The 19,217-nt window shown below is 42.9% G+C and overlaps 1 protein-coding gene across 3 annotated transcripts; it reads right to left on the minus strand.

Moving 5' to 3' along the window:
* Positions 1-1,822: 1,822 nt before the first annotated feature.
* PTGR2 (prostaglandin reductase 2) lies at positions 1,823-17,428 on the minus strand. Of its 3 annotated transcripts, XM_040975316.1 has the most exons (9): positions 16,783-17,428; positions 14,595-14,713; positions 11,112-11,303; positions 8,484-8,654; positions 7,536-7,745; positions 6,185-6,306; positions 5,618-5,705; positions 3,631-3,670; positions 1,823-2,770 (listed from the first exon to the last, which is right to left on the minus strand). In XM_040975316.1, exons 1-9 carry the CDS (start codon positions 16,817-16,819, stop codon positions 2,694-2,696), a joined length of 1,056 nt encoding a protein of 351 aa, XP_040831250.1. In that variant the 5' UTR covers positions 16,820-17,428; the 3' UTR covers positions 1,823-2,693. The 3 variants fall into 3 exon arrangements, with proteins under 3 accessions (XP_040831250.1, XP_040831251.1, XP_040831252.1); XM_040975317.1 differs by lacking the exon at positions 8,484-8,654; XM_040975318.1 differs by lacking the exon at positions 7,536-7,745.
* Between the last annotated feature and the right edge of the window lie 1,789 nt (positions 17,429-19,217).

A 19,217-nucleotide genomic window follows, 5' to 3' on the forward strand; every position in this document is an offset into this window, starting at 1 on the left:
ACCCCTCCCCACGCGCGCACACACCCACTGGCTCGCCTCAGGGCCCTCCGTGGCTGCCGCCGCCTCCCCCGGGGCCGGCCGGTGCAGGGAGGCGAGCTGCAGCGCACCGCCAGGCTGCGGGACGTCGCCTCCGCATCGGACCCTGGAGGCGCCCGGGGTGCTGGCCAGTGTCGCGGCCTCCCCGCTTGTTTCCCTCGCGGGGCTAGAGGAATTCCCGTGGGTGCATTGCAGAAAGGAGAGATGGCTAAACATTAGCTGCGTTAGAGAGCTCCGTGAAAGAGGATCTTGAGAGTTTCATCGCCTCAGATGGGGATGTTCAGAATTAAGCTGCTGCAGTTGCGTCTGGGGCGAGGTGAGTCGCAGGCACGACTTATTTAAGAAGGGATTCTGAATTTCTACAGTCTCGGTTCCGTGGTATTAGGATGTCCCATCTGAAGGAATGCGACAGTTAAGATGCTACCACTTGTTGGACTTGATGTGTTTGATTCAAATGACTGGTTTTTGAAGTAATTTGAATGACTTCAAAACCGCTGCAGAATGGTTGGGCATGATAAAAACAGTAATAGCTAAAAGAGTTCTCTAAAAGGGGAATTTCAAAAAAAAAACTTTTAAAGAATTTATTAACAGGGGGCCCAGTGTGATTAGCCTAGTGGCTAAAGTCCTCGCTTTGCGTCCGCCGGGATCCCATATGGGGGCCAGGCTGTTCCCATCCAGCTTCCTGCTCGCGGCGTGAGAAAGCAGTTGAGGATGGCCCAAAACCTTTTGGCACCTGCGTGGGAGACTGGGAAGAAGCTCCTGGCTTTGGATCGGCTCAGCTCCAGCTATTGTGGCCACTTGGGGAGTGAACCAGCAGATGGAAAATCTTCCTCTCTCCTCTCTATAGATCTGACTTTCCAACAATAATAAATTAATTTTTAAAAAGGAATTTACTAAAAAGCCTGAGGAATTATATGAAAGCTTTTTTAAATTAAAGAATTTATTAACATAAAGGGGACAGATTTCATGTATTTCAAAGATATTTTGTCCCTCACTTAAAAATAAGCTTTGATGGGCCCGGCACGATAGCCTAGCAGCTAAAGTCCTCACCTTGCACGCACTGGGGTCCCATGTGGATGTTGGTTCTGGTCCTCGCAGCCCCACTTCCCATCCTGTTTGTGGCCTGGGAAAGCAATGGAGGATGGCCCAAAGCCTTGGGACCCTGCACCCTAGAAGAGGTCCCTGGCTCCTGGCTTCGGATCAGCACAGCTCTGGCTGTTGTGCTCACTTGGGGAGTGAATCAATCAATGGATGGAAGATCTTCCTCTTTCTGTCTCTTCCTCTTCTCTGTATATCTGACTTTCCAATAAAAAATAAAATAAATCTTTTTTTAAAAAGGCACAATTTAACACACAGAGATGGGAAGGCAGTTTGCATCCTCTGGTTCACTCCCCAGATGGCTGCGAGGATCGGGCTGAGGTGAGGAACCCAGCTACCTGCTGCAGGGAGCTGGGTCAGAGGAGAAGCAGCCAGGACTCTACTACCTGATGGAGACCTCACGTGTAGTAGAGGATTAACCCTCAGGGCCACCACCATAACCCTGCCAATTGCTCTTGTATTAGCAAAGTTTGGGGCACCAAGGGGTTGTTTATTGAGAGGGAACATTCTGGAGAGACTGGAGGTTATGATACAGAGACGAGATGGAGCTCCCAGCTGAGTTTAAATGGTCCAACAGACAAGTCTGATTACCAACACAGTTGGAATCTACTTATTACAAATGTTGCATACAGAATTATACTGGTATTGTGTAAATCACCAACCGTAAACCACAACATTCACACAAACATTTGACTGTTCTGGGAGAGTTTATTATGGTTAGTGATACAGTTGGGAGTATATTAGTACATCTCGAAGACGTGTTTACAGACATTTGTTCCTTTGCCCATTTCTGTCATTTCTGAAACAATTTTTGTTGTTTTCATCTCTTTTTTTTTATCACCTAAAATTCCAAATGTTTCTTTCTACCCTCTAAATCTTCACAACTTGGTGACCATCTGCACATGCTATAAATGTATGTTCTTATCTTACCTATTGAGCTGTTAGTCTGTATGGCAAATTACCTGGCAGAGAACACACAGATCATCCTCTAGAGTAAATCCAGGCTTTCCCCATCAGCTTCATCAAGCTCAGTCATCACCTTACTCCAGACCCCAAATCTCTGCTCTCCCACACACCCGGAGCCCCTCCCATCCTATCCAAGGCACACATCCTTGAGTCCCTTTTTACTGACGTCACGGGAAGGCCCTCCCAAGTCCACTTAAGAACCATCCAATGGAACAAATGCATACTCATAACCTCTCAAGCATTCTACTTCAAACTAATAAAAGTTTTTCCATTTTAGAAATCTATTCTGTATGACCCACTAACAGTTGTATCAAATTTCCAGTATTTTTAGTGTATCATAAAAATAACATGTATATTAAGTTCAGTCAGAGAGAGAAAGTATATCATTGCCTTCAACCTAGTGTGTGTGTGTGTATATGTATATATATATATATAACATTAAAGATATAGGAAAGAATTCTGCAACTAAGAAAAAGTTACCTGTGATCACACTGAAATCAAGAGCTATCTGTACTCGAAGGCTTTCAATGCAGTTTTAAAAAGTTTGTGTAAAATGGAAATAAATCTATTTCCTTGATGAATGCACATGGAGATTATGTAGAGATTTCTTCAGAAATGCAAACTATCTGCTTTCCGATGTTCCCTCCTGTCATCATGGACTGGAACGCAACTAGGCAGAAAAAAGAGAAGTATCACTATCTTGTCTGTCAGCAGGCCAGACACATCAAACTATGTTAAAATAATTTCTTCATTTATTTCCATAGAGAAGGAAGTTGTCATGAAAAAAAGAAAGGACAGGCAAAGTTACAAATGAATCCAATTAACATCTTTTAAGAACTGTTTTTTCTTCAAATAGAAATGTCTGAGATTGGCATACCACGTCTGAATATTATATGCAAATCTCACCTTCCTCTGCCTAACCAGGAACCTTAGCAGGAAGCTGCAGGGGAGCACACACAGTGGCCAGACTAAAAAGCCTATGTAGTTACCCTATGTGCTACAACACTGGTCCAACAACACTTCCTAAATTCCACTAAACTTTCAGGGCCTGGAGTGGTGGCCTAGTGGCTAAAGTCCTCGCCTTGATCATGCCGGGATCCCATTTGGGTGCTGGTTCTAATCCTGGCAGCCCCAATTCCCATCCAGCTCCCTGCTTGTGGCCTGGGAAGGCAGTTCAGGATGGCCCAAAGCTTTGGTATCCTGCACCCCCATGGGAGACCAGGAAGAGCTCCTGATTGCTGGCTTTGGATCAGCTCAGCTCTGGCCGTTGTGGCTGCTTGGGGAGTGAACCATTGGATGGAAGATCTTCCTCTCCGTCTCTCTTCCTCTCTCTATTTATCTGACTATGTAATAAAAATAAATAAACCTTTAAAAAAATACCACTAAACTTTCACGGAGTTCAGTCAAGTGATTTAAGGAAACTTGTAGGGCGGTTTTACACAGAATAATTATAGATAAATAGTTTAAGAAAGCATACTAGAGAGATAACATTAAAAGAAAAAAGGGTATGCAAATATTCATTAACCTTACCTCCCATGTTTTCCAATCCATTTATCACAGTCTCTTTGATCTGTTAATCAAAATAGCTAGATTTAATATTCTTTCTCAAACTTTAATGTTTCTATATTTAAGTGTCTCTCTCTCGCCCCTCTCTCTGTAAATCAGCCTTTCAAATAAAAATGAATCTTAAAAAAAATACTATCTGGCACTTTTGTGTAAAGATAGAAATTTATTTCATATAGGTGCACAAGTCTCCCATTAATTAAATTTTTTTAATAAAATCTTATTTTCCATTGAGTGATCTAAAGTTACTAGCAAATCACAATGTATAATTCTCCCTTCATAAAAGATTCATTTTTATTTAAAAGGCAGAGAAAGTGATCAACAGAGAAAGAGAGAGATTCCATTCACTGGGTTACTCCCCAAATGGCCAGAAGTAAATCCTATCTGACACCAGGAGCCAGGAGTTTTCTTCAGGTCTCCCATGTAGGTGCAGGAGCCCAAGAACTTGTGCCATCCTCCACTACTTTTCCAGGTCATAAACAGAGAGCTACATCAGAAGTGGAGCTACCAAAACATGAAGCAGACCTCCTGTGGGCTTAGGGTGCCGCAGATGAAGGTTAGCCTGCCACTCCATGGCACAGAACTCTAATTTTTTTTCTTTCTTTCTTTTTTTTTTTTAAGTACTGGACCAGGAATGATAGCCTAGTGGCTAAATCCTCGGCTTGCATGAACCAGGACCCCATATAGGTGGTGGTTCGTGTCCCGGCTGCTCTACTTCCCATCAAGTCCCTTGCTTGTGGCCTGGGAAAACAGTAGAAGATGGTTTGGGACTCTGCATCTGAATGGGAGACCCAGAAGAAGCTCCTGATTCTCGCTCCATATCAGCTCAGCTCTGGCCATTGTGGCCACTTGGGGATCGAACCAGCAGATGGAAGATCTTTCTGTCTCTCTTTCTGTGTATCTGCCTTTCTAATAAAAATAAGTATTTTTTAAAGTACATTAGCACATAAATATAGATTGGGCCCCTATACCCATATGGGGAACCTGAAAGAAGCTTGTGGCTCCTGGCTTCAGCCTGGTCCAGCTCCGGCTACTGCAGCCATTGGAGAATGAACCAGTGGATGGAAGACCTCTCTTCGTTTATTTCTCTCTGTAACTCTGCCTTTCAAATAAATGAAACAGATAAAAAAAAAAAAATGCCTGCAACAACATCCTACTGAAGCTGGAAGCTGAGGAACTCCAATCAACTCTCCCACATGGGTGGCAAGAATTTAGTCACGTTAGCCATCACAGCTATGTACATTACCAGCATGTACATTCCCAGCATGTACATTAGCAGGAAGCTGGAAACAGAGCCAGATGCCAAACCCAGGCACTCATTCAGGATGCAGGCGTCTCAACTGGTGTCTTCACCGCTGGACCAAACACCTGTCCCTGAACATTTTTTTCATTCCATTTTTCCACAAGCTTTTTGAAGCACCCTCACATAATCTACAGAAAGTACAGCTCAATACTTTGTCAGATAATGAGAATAGTGAGCGAAGGCTTTTCAGTTAGGAGCTTACACTTGTCTGGGAGGTAGAGGTAATGTACAGTATATGGGTGTGGGTGTGTTACCTACCAGAGACTGCTTGAAATGCCTGCTTCCCATATCAGAGTGCATCTTCTTGCTGCTCAGGCTGATCCCGGAGCAGCCATGGTGGCGCCAGAGGTTGCATTCCAACTACCCACATGAGAAAACCGGTTTGACTTTCCGGCTCAACTTTCCGGCTCCTAGCTTCACCCCAGCTCAGACCTGGCTGTGGCATGAGGGATTTGGAGAGTGAGCCAGGAAAATAGAAACTTACTTCTTCTTATTTTCCTGTTTCTCCAACAATAATAATAATCTTCAGTGCACTTCTATAGGAATTTTATAATGAAAACTAGTATGCTTGCTATAATAAATCCAAGTAATGGAAAAGTAATTTCAAGTGGCAGGAAGAATTACGTGAGATAAAACACGAGCAGTTTGTACCTTTAGCTTTCCTTCTTTAAACCATTGACTCAATTGTAGAATGCCAGGCTGAAATTTATCTTTATAATTCAACACCAGAAATCTTTCTCTGTAGTCGGGAGAAAAAAAGGATAATGATCAGAAAACAGGATGGAAAGAGTTCACCTTCAAAGTATTCTATAATTCTCATTGAGCCCTTAAAATATTAGGATTTCATCATCCCGTGTCTGGTCAGATACACTTTCGGTTTTAATTATGGCGACAGGTGTGTCATAGGCTTCTGTTGTCTTTGCCAGGCCAACAGCCACAGCCCCAGTTAGTAACAGCACTGTGATATTTTTTCCCTCTCTGGGCATACTCTCTCCCCATTCTCATGGGACCTAACCAGGCCAGTCGAACTCATTAAGTCTCAGCTTTCAGGGAACTAGTTAACCAAAACCTAAACATTGAACTTGACTTTTAAAATGTCTCTTTTCCAAGTTTAATTTCATGAGGAAGAGCTGTAAATGAAGAATAATGCATTTCTGATGCATCTGTAATACAGAAACCACCTTGAACCTCAGAATAGATGCAAATGAGAGAACACACCTTGTGATGTTTCTTTCCTTCAGGATCGCTTCAATTGCTGGAGGCAGTGGGGGAGGGTAGGGCACATCCTTGTTGTACTGAGAGATTTGCCCACACAAGATGATGTGGCTGTTAGGGTTCATCTGCACAGAGAAAACGGATGATTAGACCCTGTGACAGACTGAGTACACCCTTTCCTATATGTGCTGATCTCATAGCTACCTCAGTGAAAAAGCCTTTTCAGCCCCTACAGTGAATCCATCATTTCCAGCCAATCAACTTTGGTACCCATCCTTTTGTATACAAGAGTTCTAAGTAGCTAAAAATAAGGAGGATAAAGACAAATCACAGCTTGGGCAAAAGTGTTAAATTACATGTACCTGCTACTTTTAGTAACATCTTTCTTTGGATTTAGATTAATTAATCTCAACTGCAAACAATTGTATAAAAGGACCATGCAGCAGTAGTTTATGCTGGTATTTAAGTTCATTCCCTACTAAAGTCAGGAGTCCTGACTATGCACTGGCCAATGGTCAGTTGGAGATGAGAACAATTTCAACAATGCAGTTGAACTGAGGCAGTGCTGAGGCGTGGCAGATAAAGCTGGCACCTCCAGGGCCAGCACTCATATGGACAATGGTTGGAGTCCTACTGCTCCATTTCTGCTCCAATTCCCTGATAATGTACCTGAAAAGTAGCAAATGGCCCAAGTGCTTGGGCCCTTGAACCCACAAGGGAGGCTCAGATGAAGCTCCTGGCTCCTGGCTTCAGCCTGACCCGGCCCTGGCCACTGCAGCCATTTGGAAAGTGAAACAATGGATGAGGATTCTTTCTCTATCTCTAATTCTTCCTTTCAAATAAATTTTAAAAAAAATATTTTTTTGAAAGTCAGATTGACAGGGAGGGACAAGACAGTGAGAGCGCTCTTTTATCTGCTGATTCATTCCCCAAATGGCCAGAACTGACCCATCCAAAGCCAGGAGCCAGGCACTTTCTCCTGCTCTCCCATGTGGTTGCTGCCTTCCTCAGCCATAAGCAGAAAGCTGGATCAGAAGTGTAGCATTGAGGACACAAACTGGTGCCCATATAGGATGCTGGCACTAGCAGGTACAGAATTATTCTGTTATGACATAACTAAACCTTTTATAAAAATACAACTAAGATGAAAAAGATAATATTGCCAGCAAAGAACTAAGAATAAAGTTCATAATGCAAATCTGCATAAAAATGGAAGAAATAGCAGTAAGCTTTTTGTTTCACTTCAACATAATGCTGATCATCATGTTATTTATCACAGTAAACCTATAATTTTCTAAAACAAATACAATGCAATAATCACAACTGTTTGGAAAAAAAAAAATCAGCAAGCAACCTGACTTATCACTGCATCACTGACGTCACCACCAACGTTGTCGAAGTACACGTCCACCCCAGCGGGGCACAGCTCAAGGAGTCGTTCTGACACGTTGCCTTTTTTGTAATTGACTGCAGCATCAAAGCCCAGTTCTGAGGTCAAGAAGAGGCATTTCTCGTCTGTTCCACAGATTCCCACCACTCTGGAACAGCCCAGCAAATGGCCGATCTAGGGAGAAATTTTTGAAAGTGGAATGGCTGTATAGTATCACATCTCAGTGTAAAAATATGAATCTGTACGAGCTATTCCTGCAGGCTGTGAGAGAGTTCATCACCGTGTGCATTATCATACTGCCTCTAGTCACAAGTGATCTGCAAGCAAAAGCACTGAGCACACTACGTCATCCTTCAAAACAAAGTCAAATGAAAGTAGACTTAGTTTGAGAGTTGATACATTCACAATTTAAACCTCATTTCATAAAAATAGTTAAATCCAAAACATTGTTACCTTACAATTCAGTGTTTTTTGGGCTCACAAAGAACTAAAATCACAGCTAAGATAAAATATATTTTTTCAGTATTTTCACACAACAAGGGTTATGCTTTATAAAACAATGTACTTTATAAAATTCTATGAAGGGCCAACAAAGTGTTTTATTTGACAATATTTGTTTAAAGTTTAGATTTGGTTGTAATGCATGAAATTCTAGATAGATTCGATATGATTCTCTTCCTTACATTGATGAGAGCCTTGTATCATCACTTACTGTATCTATTTTTGGCTATTAGACAATGAGAGGGGAAAAAAAAACTGTTTCATAATTAAGACAGTCTAAGTAATAAAACCAGTATTTCCACCAGAAACGTAAGAAATAATTATAAATAAAACTTTAGTTTAAATTATACACATATGTTCAGAGATTCAATTATGATTCCTTTAAAAAATAATTAGTTCCAGCAGGCTCACCTGCCCAGCCAGGGATCCACAGGCCCCCGCAGCTCCACTGACAACCATGGTCTGGTTAGCTCCAGGAGTTACATGACCTTTTTCCTGTATTCCAATCAAGGAAGTTAAGCCAGGCATACCAATCGCTCCAAGAAAATAGGAAAGGTGTCCATCTACAAGTGGTGGGACTACCTAAAATAAAACACAAAGCATTCAAAAATAACCCTAGAAATCCTTTTTTTAGAAAAGATTTATTTATTTTTATTACAAAGTCAGATATACAGAGAGGAGGAGGAGAGACAGAGAGGAAGATCTTCCATCCACTGAATCACTCCCCAAGCAGCCACAATGGCTGCAGCTGAGCCAATCTGAAGCCAGGAGCCCGGGAGCTGCTTCCGGGTATCCCACACGGGTGGAGGGTCCCAAGGCTTTGGGCCATCCTCAACTGCTTTCCAGAAATCCTTTCTTAACATGACTAAGTCTGTCTCTCTCTCAAAGGCCAGTTACATACACACTGGGGAAGAGGCTCTCTGAGCCACATAAAGAGGCCTCACCAGAACTCAAAGTTTCCAGTTCCTTGATCTTGGACTCCTAGCCTCTTGCCACTGTGAGAAAATATACTTTTGTTGTTGAACCGCCCAGCCTGTGGTATTTTGTTATGGCAGCCCAAACAGTCTAATGAACAAGTTAACAGTGTTACTGGAACAGTAAACTATGGCCCAGTTTTGTTAAAATTATGTCATTTATTTTTTTAAGATTGTATTTATTTTTATTGGAAAGTCAGATTTACAGGGAGATGGAGAGACAGAAAGATCCATCTGCTGGTTCACTCCCTAAGTGGCCACAATGGCTAGAGCTGAGCTGATCTGAAGCCAGGAGCCAGGAGCTTCTTCCAGGTCTCCCACACAGGTGCAGGGTCCCAAGGCTTTAGCCATCCTGAACTGCTTTCCCAGGCAGGGAGCTGGATGGGAAATGGAGCAGTCAGGATATGAACCAGTACCTATATGGGATCCCAGCTCAAGCAAGGTGAGGAATTTAGCTGGTACGCTACCATGCCAGGCCCTCTGTCATTTACTTGTAAAGAGGAAAAAAAAGGACTATTACTTCCCTTTATATTAAAAACAAATAAATAAACATTTGAAGATAATTTCCCCATAAAATAAACTAAATATCCTTTTTTTGTAATGCCCCAAATATATAAAAATTTATGAAATGCTTAACAAGAAAAAACACTACAAGAGGTAGAAGATCTATTATTTTTATTGGAAAGGCAGATTTACAGAGAGGAGAGACAGAGAAAGACCTTCCATCTGCTGCTCACTCCCCAAATGGCCACAATGGCTTACACTGAGCCCATGTGAAACCAGGAGCCTCCTCTGGGTCTCCCATGTGCATGCATGATCCTAAAGCTGTGGGCCGTCCTCTGTTGCTTTCCCAGGCCACAAGCAGAGAGCTGGATGGGAAGTGGAACAGTCAGGACAACTGACACTCATATGGAATCCGGCTCACAAGAGGTGAGGATTTAATCACTGCAGCCATCATGCTGGGTCCTAGAGGGGAAAGCATTTAAGATGCCTGTGTCCCCTCTCCAAGTACCAGGTTCCAGCTCCAGACTTCACCATCCTGTTAGTGCAGATCCTAGAAAATAGCAGTAACGGGTTAAGTGGGTCCCACCTCCCTTGTGAGAGACCTGGATTGAATTCCCAACTCTCAGTTCCAGCTCACTAACACTTACATCTATGTAAGAGTTACTCTTTTTATTTTGTACATCAGAAGACTGAGGGATAAGCATATGAAATAATTACCTAAATGACACAGCAGTTCAACTGAAGTGCCTGAAGATTACTTCTTTTGGTAGGTGAAGACAGATAAAAAGGACTACATGTTTGGTAAGAAGTTAAAAATGCTGCTTCTGACATCACTTCTTGTATCAGCGAGCCTATGCTTGAGTCCTGCCCCTGCTTCCCATCTAGTGTCCCGCTAATGTGCACCCTTGGAGGCAGCAAGATGGTGACCCGGGCCCTCGGGCCCTGCCACCTACAGGGGAGACCCCTACTGAGTTCTGGACTCCTGGCTTCAGCCTGGACTAGCTCTGGCTATGGAGATCACTTAAAACAGTGGATGGACGATTTCCGTGTCTGTCGCTGTCTCCCTGCATTCAAAGAAAATGTAAAACAAAATATATAATATGGGTCATTTCAGAGGAATCAACCTTCGGGTAGAAAGCGAACTGACAGCAGATAGAATTTCAAGCACAAAGCAAGTGAATTTCTTATGCGGGCATTTCTCAGGATATTTTGAAAGCACATAATTATAGGGAACTTTTGGTTCTTAGTCTAAAACCTCTTTTTCTTTCATCGTTGTCTTCAGAGCAACATAAAACATTTTTAATGCCACAGCACAAGTTTCATACATATAATTTGAGAAATAAATCTGCAAAGTGACAGCATTCTCTAGCAACCTCATAGCTGTTCCAGACAGTTACAGCTCAGGAGTGCACAAGGAACAAAAGTTTTCCACATTCTGGCAACTAGCTAAAAAGGAACTATATTTTTACTTCTTCCCAGATGATAAGCAGAACTGAATGCTAAATGTACAAAGTGAAAATCAGACCGAAGAAAAAAGGAACACTGTTACAATATACATCACCTTTTCAAGGCTATTTCCATCCAGAATAGCCTCGGTTTGCCAGGGCCAGGAAAAAGAAGTCACAAAATCACCTTGAGTCAAATGCGTGTGTTTGCTTTCTTCTATAACCCCAACACCTCCACCATCAACCACTCGAGACAACTGCCAAGGCGTAAGATAGTCAGAACCAGTGTCTTCATTCATCCTACAACGCTAAAAAAAAAATTTAAAAAGATAAAGGCAATTTTATCACATAATATTGAATCAGTCACTAATTTACTAAGTGATTAAAAGTGTAACACAAGTAATGCCAAGTTAGGCAACTAAAATATACTTATCTTAATTTCTCTCTTTCGTATTTTTTTAATTCTTAAAAAAAAAAAAGTTTTCACTAACAGGAAGTACAAGTAAAAAAGAAACTTAAGGATTTTCTAAAATTAGGTTGTAGTAATCACAACAGCATAGTACCAGCATAAAGTCGACTCAAGACCCAAGAAGCTGATTAGAAAGCCCAGAAATAAAACCACACATTCACAGTTAACTGATTTTAACTTATTTATTGTTGGAAAGGCAAAAATACAGAGAGAAGAAGAGAGAGAGGGAGAGATCTTCTGTCTGCTGGTTCACTCCCCTAGTGGCTCCAACAGTCAGAGTTGAGCCAATCCTAAGCCAGGAGCCAGGAGCTTCTTCCAAGTATCCCGTTTGGGTGTAGGGACCCAAAGCTTTGGACCATCTTTCCCAGGTAGGGAGCTGGATTGGAAGTAGAGTTACTAGGACATGAACTGGCACCCATATGGGATCCTGGTGCTTGAAGGGGAACAATTAGCCCATTGAGCCACTGCACCAAGCTGCAGATCCAAGTCCTATGTGGGGTCCACTTGCAGACTCAGGTAGGGTTAGGGCTTGGTGTTGTCAGTGCCTGGCCCTTCACTTCTACTTGTGGTGAGGCATTTATAGTGTCTTCCTAGCTCTGCTCCATTATCAGGAGCCCAGCGATTAGATTATAGGAAAAATAATTAGGGCCCAGAGCAATGGGCTCAATTGCCTTCAGAGCAGAGAGCTGACAGGCCAGATCTCAGACCAGGTCTAAAGGCATGAGAACTAGCAGTTGGATGTCTCAGAACAGAAGTCTCAGCTCAGCCAGTCTGGCAGTTACTTCAACTGCCCCCCACTTTTTTGTTCCCCTCAGGCTTTCAATGGCCTGGATGAAGCCCACCCACATGGGAGAGGTATATCTGCTTTACTCAGGCCATTTCTTCAGTGCCAAGCTCTCCCAGAGAAACCCTCAAAGACAAGGTTTGACCAGATGCCTAGGTATCCCATAGCAGAGTCAATCTTACATAGAAAATTAACCATCACATATGGCAACATTCCCCCAGTTGATCTAGATTCAAAGCAATTGCTTTTAAAACTCCAGCTGGCTTCTGTGTAGAAATTGCCAATCTGATTCTAAAATTCACATGGAAATCCAAGAAACCTAGAATAGCCAAATCATGAGAAAGAAGAACAAAGTTGGAAAACTCATACATTCTAGTTTTCAAACTTGGCAAAAAGCTACAGCAATCAAGGCAGGAAAGTATTAGCATAAACACATGAATTAGTGGAAGAGAGTTGAGTCAACAACCCTCATATGTATGGTTCACTGACTTTCAGTAAGGGTGCCAAGACAATTTAATGATGAAAGAACAGTCCTGGGTAGCCAGTTTGAGTCCCTGCTGCTGCACTTTCAATCAGGCTCCCTGCTAATGTGCCTGAGAAAGCAGCAGCAGACGGCCTAAGCCTTGGGCCCCTGCATACACAGAGTATTATCATGGTATTGTGGAACATCTCAGTCTCTATTCCAGTGTGAGTCAATTCCCCTAGTAAATCTTTCTCATATATTGATATAGCTTCTTTTATAATAATAATATTAATAATAACTGGTGTGGTAGCCCAGCAGCTAAACTTCTCGCCTTGAATGTGCCAGAATCCCATTTGGGCTAATCCCGGTGGCTCCACTTCCCATACAGCTCCCTGCTTGTGGCCTGGGAAAGCAATGGAGGATGATTCAAAACCTTGGGACTCTGCACCCATGTGGGAGACCTGGAAGAAGCTCCCCGCTCCTAGTTTCGGATCAGCTCAGCTACAGCTGTTGCGGCTGCCTGGGGAGTGAATCAATGGATGGAAGATCTTTCTCTCGGCTTCTCCTCTTCTCTGTATATATGCCATTCAATAAAAATAAATAAATCTTTAAAAAAAAGATCTAGGGCTGGAAGCAGGCCTCAAAGGGGAACTATGGGCACACCCCTGCTGAGTAGCAGCTCCCATTGGTGAGCATGACAGCCAGGGCAAGGGGTAGGCCAGACTGGTCAAGGAGGCAGCATCCTTCAGCATATGTATGGGTCAGGTTTGAGGGCAGGGCACACTGAGCTAATCTACAGCAGCCACGGGTGTGCATGAGAACCAGATGAGAGACAGCACTGATCATGCTAGGTTGCAGCACATGCTGGTATGTGCAAAAACCAGGGCTGGGAATGGGCCTGGCAAGGATTATTGGGAGTTGCCAAGACTAGGCGACTGCACCTGCTGGTGCTTGAAGACAGGGTCTGTGGTGGGCTGGGCCAGGCCACAGCACCTGTCAGTTCAACAGGTAGCTGCTTTCACCAGTATGTGCTTTGGCTGATGAACGTTAATAGTCTGAACCTGATCCTGCACTACCTAGCACATATGAGAATCAAGCCTGAAGTCACCGCAGGCAAGCTTTCTTGCGGCGGGGGGATCCCCAACTAGATTGCTAGACTCAAATCCCAGACACAGAGAAAATGATAAGATATTTGGTTCCACCATGGAGAGCATGTATCAGGACTGGGCCTCCTTGGTTGCTGATGCCTGTAAGTGGACAGCTTGTCTAGATGCACAGAGGGGACATAATAACCAGCTCATCTAGGCCAGCAGGGACAGCAAGTGCCTTGTCAGAGGATGGGAATCGCAACAGTTTAGATAACACTCCAGGCCAACCTTTGCACCAAGTGTCTGGGTCTGTGGATGCATACTGAGGTGGACTTGGTCAGCCAGTAGAACCGGGAATGACTTTTTCAACTCTGGTGCAACAAAGCCAACAATGTCTGAGAACAACAAAAATCACTCAAGTAACACCCTTGGAGCATTCTTCCCTACATCAGGGTCTCTAAGGCATCATCAAATGACTATTTCCCACCCCTGGGTGCTGATGTAGTTTGATAGCAAGGAGGGGTTCCCTCTCCCACTCTCAACCAGCAGACCAGCAGAATAAAAAGAAAAGAACTGAAACATTTGTCCCACCCACCTTCCTCCACACCTCAACCCTCCCCACCCTAATTGGAGGCCCACATGTGCATGCATCCCTCTCAACTATGTAAACAACATTAAAAATAAACAAAAAAAATTTTAAAAAGATTAAGTTCAGCACAAATATTTACCAATCAGAATAACATTCAAATGCAATAACATAAAAATTATTCTGCATCAAGACTTCCTGATTCTTACCATGTAAGGATCTACAGAAAGGTACAGAGTTTTAACTTTCACTTCTCCTTCATTGACAGTATTTGGTAAACTGACTTCTTCCACTCGGAAATTCTCTGCCACTGGAATACCATTTATTCCTAAGATATTAAACAAAAGACACATTAAAAAAACACTTCTTTTCATGCAGACATTATTCTTTTAAAAGACACTTTCACCACATGGTGTGATGGCTCAACAGACAAATCCTCACTTTGCAAGCACCAGGATCCCATATGGGCTGAGGTTCCTGTCCTAGCTGTTCAGCTTTCCATCCAGCTCCCTGCGATTGGCCTGGGAAAGCAGTAGACAATGGCCCAAAGCAACAGTGGGCTCAATCAAACCTCAATCCCAGGATACTTCCACCTCAATTTGGCATTTGTTTGAAAGAATTCGAGAGAGAGCTTCCATCTAGTGGTTTACTCAGTCCTTTCAGGTTACTTTCATAGTACATTCATTCGTTCATTTGAAAGACATTTAGAAAGAGATCTTCCATTTACTGGTTCACTCTCTAAATTGCTTCAACAGCCAAAGCTGGGCCGGGATGAACAGGAGTCAGGAGTTTCATCCAGGACTCCCATGTGGGTGACAGGGGTCCAAACACTTGGGCCATCTTCTGCTGCTTTCCTAGGAGCATTCAAAGGGAGCAAGAAGTGGAGCAGCTAAGACTCAAACTGATGCTCATCTGAGATGCTGGCATTGCGGGCAGTAGCTTAACTTGCTGTACCACAACACCAGCACCCGTACCTAAAGTTCTATAATTCAACATTGACATAAGTCAGTGCATTTCCTATAAAACAGGAAAGTGAGTTCTAAGAATCCCTATATCCCTATATCTACAAAACTGCATCAAGGAAAATAATAACAAAAAAAAAGAAAGAAAGAAAAAGAGGGAGAGAAAGAGAGATAGACAGCAGAGGAGAGAAGAGAGGGGGGAAAAAAAAAGCCCAGTGCAGTAGTCAAGTGGCTAAAGTCCTTAGCTTGCATTTGCCAGGATCCCATATGGGCACCAGTTCAGATCCCAGCTGCTCCACTTCCCATCCAGCTCTCTGCTTCTGCCCTGGGAAGGCAGTAGAGGACACCCCAAAGCCTTGGGACCCTGAACCTGTGTGAGAGACGCAGAAGTTCCTGCTTCCTGGCTTCAGATCAGCTCCAGCCACTGTATTCACTTGGGCAGTGAACCAGCGGATAGAATGTCTTTGTCTCTCCTTCTCTGTAAATCTGACTTTCCAATAAATAATAAGTAAATCTTAAAAAAAAAAAAAAAAGAAAGAAAATGGGTGGAGTAAGAAGCGAGGACAGAGGCCAGCACTGCCGTGTAAGTTAAGCTGCGGTCTGCAGCACCAGCATCTCATTCGAGTCCCAGAAGCTCCATTTCTCGTCCTGCTTCCTGCTAATGCATTTGGGAAAGCAGCAGGCAATGGCCCATTGTTTAGTACAGTGTTTAGGCCCCTGTACTCATGTGGAAAACCCAGAAGAAGCTCTGGTTCCTGGCTTCAGCTTGGCCTAACCCCAGCCATGGTAGCTATGCAGGGCAGCAGCACAGGAGGGACCGAACCAATGGGTGGAAAATCTGTGTCTCTTCTTCTCTCTCTGTAATACTACACTTCAAATAAATAATTTTTTAAATTAGTGATAGGTCCCAGTGCAATGGCCCAGTGGCTAAATCCTTGCCTTACAACCATCAGGATCCCATATGGGCACCGGTTTATTTCCTGACTGCCCCACTTCCCTTCCAGCTCTCTACTTGTGGCCTGGGAAAGCAGTAGAGGATGACCCAAGGCCTTGGGACCCTGCACCCACATGAGACACGCAGAAGAATCTCCTGGCTCCTGGTTTCAGATGGGCTCAGCTAGTCATTGTGGCCACTTGGGGAGTGAACCAGCAGACAGAAAATCTTTGTCTCTCCTTCTCTCTGTAAATCTGACTTTCAAGGAAAATAAACATTTTCAAATAACTTTAAAAATCAGTGATACATATTATAAAGAAAAAATAAGACATAGGTATCTGTAAAACTGAATGCCCATTATGTCAAGAGCTTCTAATATCTTCACTAATGTTAGTACTTTACAACCTTAATTTATCACTTGGACATCCTATTAGCTTGTAATTCCCCATTTGCCTTAGTAATTATCAAAGTCACAGGTGCTCTTTCATCAGAAATACTTACCAGGTCGAGAGTTCAACACCACCCTCCGCACGATCATCCTTGTGGTCTCACAGATTTCTGTAGGCAATAACTTCTATCAATAGAAAAATCATTAAATCACAAAAAAAGATTTAAAATATTCAAAGAAGTCCATTTGTATTCCAGAACAAAGAGAAAAAACTCCTACTTAGGATCCAGAAACATACACTATTTTTTTTTTTTTAATCAGAATTTGCCTCCTAAAGCTAATACATGGCGGCGGGGTGGGAGGAGTGGGGAGGGCAGAAGTGACTCTAATGAGAATTCTCAGCTAATAAGAACAAATGCATTGAAGGCTGAGTGAGGCAAATGTTTTGGGCCTCACAGAATTCAAGCACATTCATCTTCACAGTAGCATGATTAAGCTTCCTATTGGGGCTTGATTAAAAGAAAACAACATGATCTATTTCTCTGGAGCCAGCCAGTTAATCTAGGTGGCAAAATAAAACCACTAATTACCTGCTTAATTGAAATATAACCTAATTTTAAAAGGTTCTTTTATTCATTTATTAAAACTGAAATTCCTGGGGCAGCATTGGAGCTGCCTACTACCTACGATGCCAGCATTTTGTACAAGTGTTGGTTCGTGTCCCGGTTGCTCCACTTCTGATCCAGCTCCCTGAAAAATAGACTGGGAAAAGTAGCAGAAGATGGCCCAAGTGCTTGGAGTCCTGCCACCCACGTGGGAGACCCAGAGGAAGCTCCTCCCTCTCCGCTTCAGCCTGGCTCAACCACGGCTATTGTGGCCACTTGGGGAATGCACCAGCAGATGAAGATCTCACTCTAGGACTGTAATAATGACTTAAAAAAAAATTTAATAGGGTCCAGCATGGTACCCTAGCAGCTAAAGTCCTCACCTTGAATGCCCAGGATCCCATATGGACTCTGGTTTAATCCCGGTGACCCTACTTCCCATATAGCACACTGTTTGTGGCCTGGGAAAGCAGTTGCACCCATGTGGGAGACCTGGAGGAGGCTCCAGACTCCTGGCTTTGGATCAGCTCAGCTCCAACCACTACAGCCACTTGGTGAGTAAACCAGCAGACAGATTTTTCTGTGTGTCCTTCTCTCAGTAAATCTATCTTCTCAATAAAAACAAATAAATCTTAAAAAAAAAAAAATTCAGGGCCCACCTGCTTAAAGTTCTGAGCCCCTCCTCCCTTATTTGACATCACTGCTTTCTTCATTCCTGTCTGTGGCCATCCTCCACCTGCTTCCTCGTGCTGTCATCTCTCATGCGCTTCAGTCTCTTCTCCTTGCCCCTGACGGGCAGTTAGCTCCAGACACTTCATTAGATTCAAGCTCAAGAAGACTTTTTTAGGCAAAAATTTCTAAAATTGGTGCTGCATTGTAGCCCACTTCCTCACATCAAGTCCATGAAATTTACATGGTGAATCACCGAGTAAATTATGTTAAGAAATTAAAGAGTTTTCTTTTTCCAAATTAAATGGGGCTAAACCATCCTGAAGTGGTTATTAATAGAACTTTGATGACTAAATTTTCAAAAGTGTCATACCATATGCAGTTTCATATTTTTTGGAAGTTTAATATTTTCCCTTTTTCCAATTAAATCCAATAGCATGTTTTATTTCCTTAAAATATACATACTACAGATTTTCCAAAAACTGCTTTTTGATACGAGAAGTACATATTTTAAAAAAGATTTATTTATTTATTTATTTTTTAGATCTATTTATTTTTATTGGAAAGGCAGATTTACAGAGAAGAGGCAAAGATCTTCCTTCTATTGGGTCACCCCCCAAATGGTAGCAATGGCCAAAGGTGAGCCAATTCAAAGCCAGGAGCCAGGAGCTTCTTCCAGATCTCCCATGCAAGTACAAAATCCTAAGGACTTGAGCCATCCTCTGTTCTTCTCCCAGGCCATAAGTACAGAGCTACAGTAAGTGAAAGAGCCAGGACAGGAATTGATACACATATGGGATCCAGGACCTGGAGGCAGAAGATTAGCCAGTTAAGCTATCACGTTAGGCCCCACTTTTCAAAAAATATTGATTCATTTTTATCGGAAAGGTAGAGTTACAGAGAGGACTCCCATCCTCAAGTTCATTCTCCAAATGGCTGCAACAGACAGAGCTGGGCTGCTCTGATGCCAGGAGCCAGAAGCTTTCTCTCAGTTTCCCAATGAGTGCTGGGTCCTAAGGCTTTAAAGTGTTTTTTCCAAATGTCAAATATTATATTTAAATAATGTAGGGTGATTACACAATATCTCATGATAGTACAATATACATCACCTTAAAAATATAAAGAACTTGGCCCCAGTGCAGAGGCCTAGAAGCTAAAGTTCCCGCCTTGAACACACCAAGATGCCATATGGGCACTGGTTCTAATCCTGGCATCCCTGCTTCCCATCCAGCTCCCTGCCTGTGGCCTGGGAAAGCAGTCGAGGACAGCCCAAA

The sequence above is a fragment of the Ochotona curzoniae genome, unplaced genomic scaffold (genome assembly GCF_017591425.1).
Source record: "Ochotona curzoniae isolate NIBS_2020 unplaced genomic scaffold, NIBS_Ocur_1.0 contig_2688, whole genome shotgun sequence".
NCBI lineage: Eukaryota > Metazoa > Chordata > Mammalia > Lagomorpha > Ochotonidae > Ochotona > Ochotona curzoniae.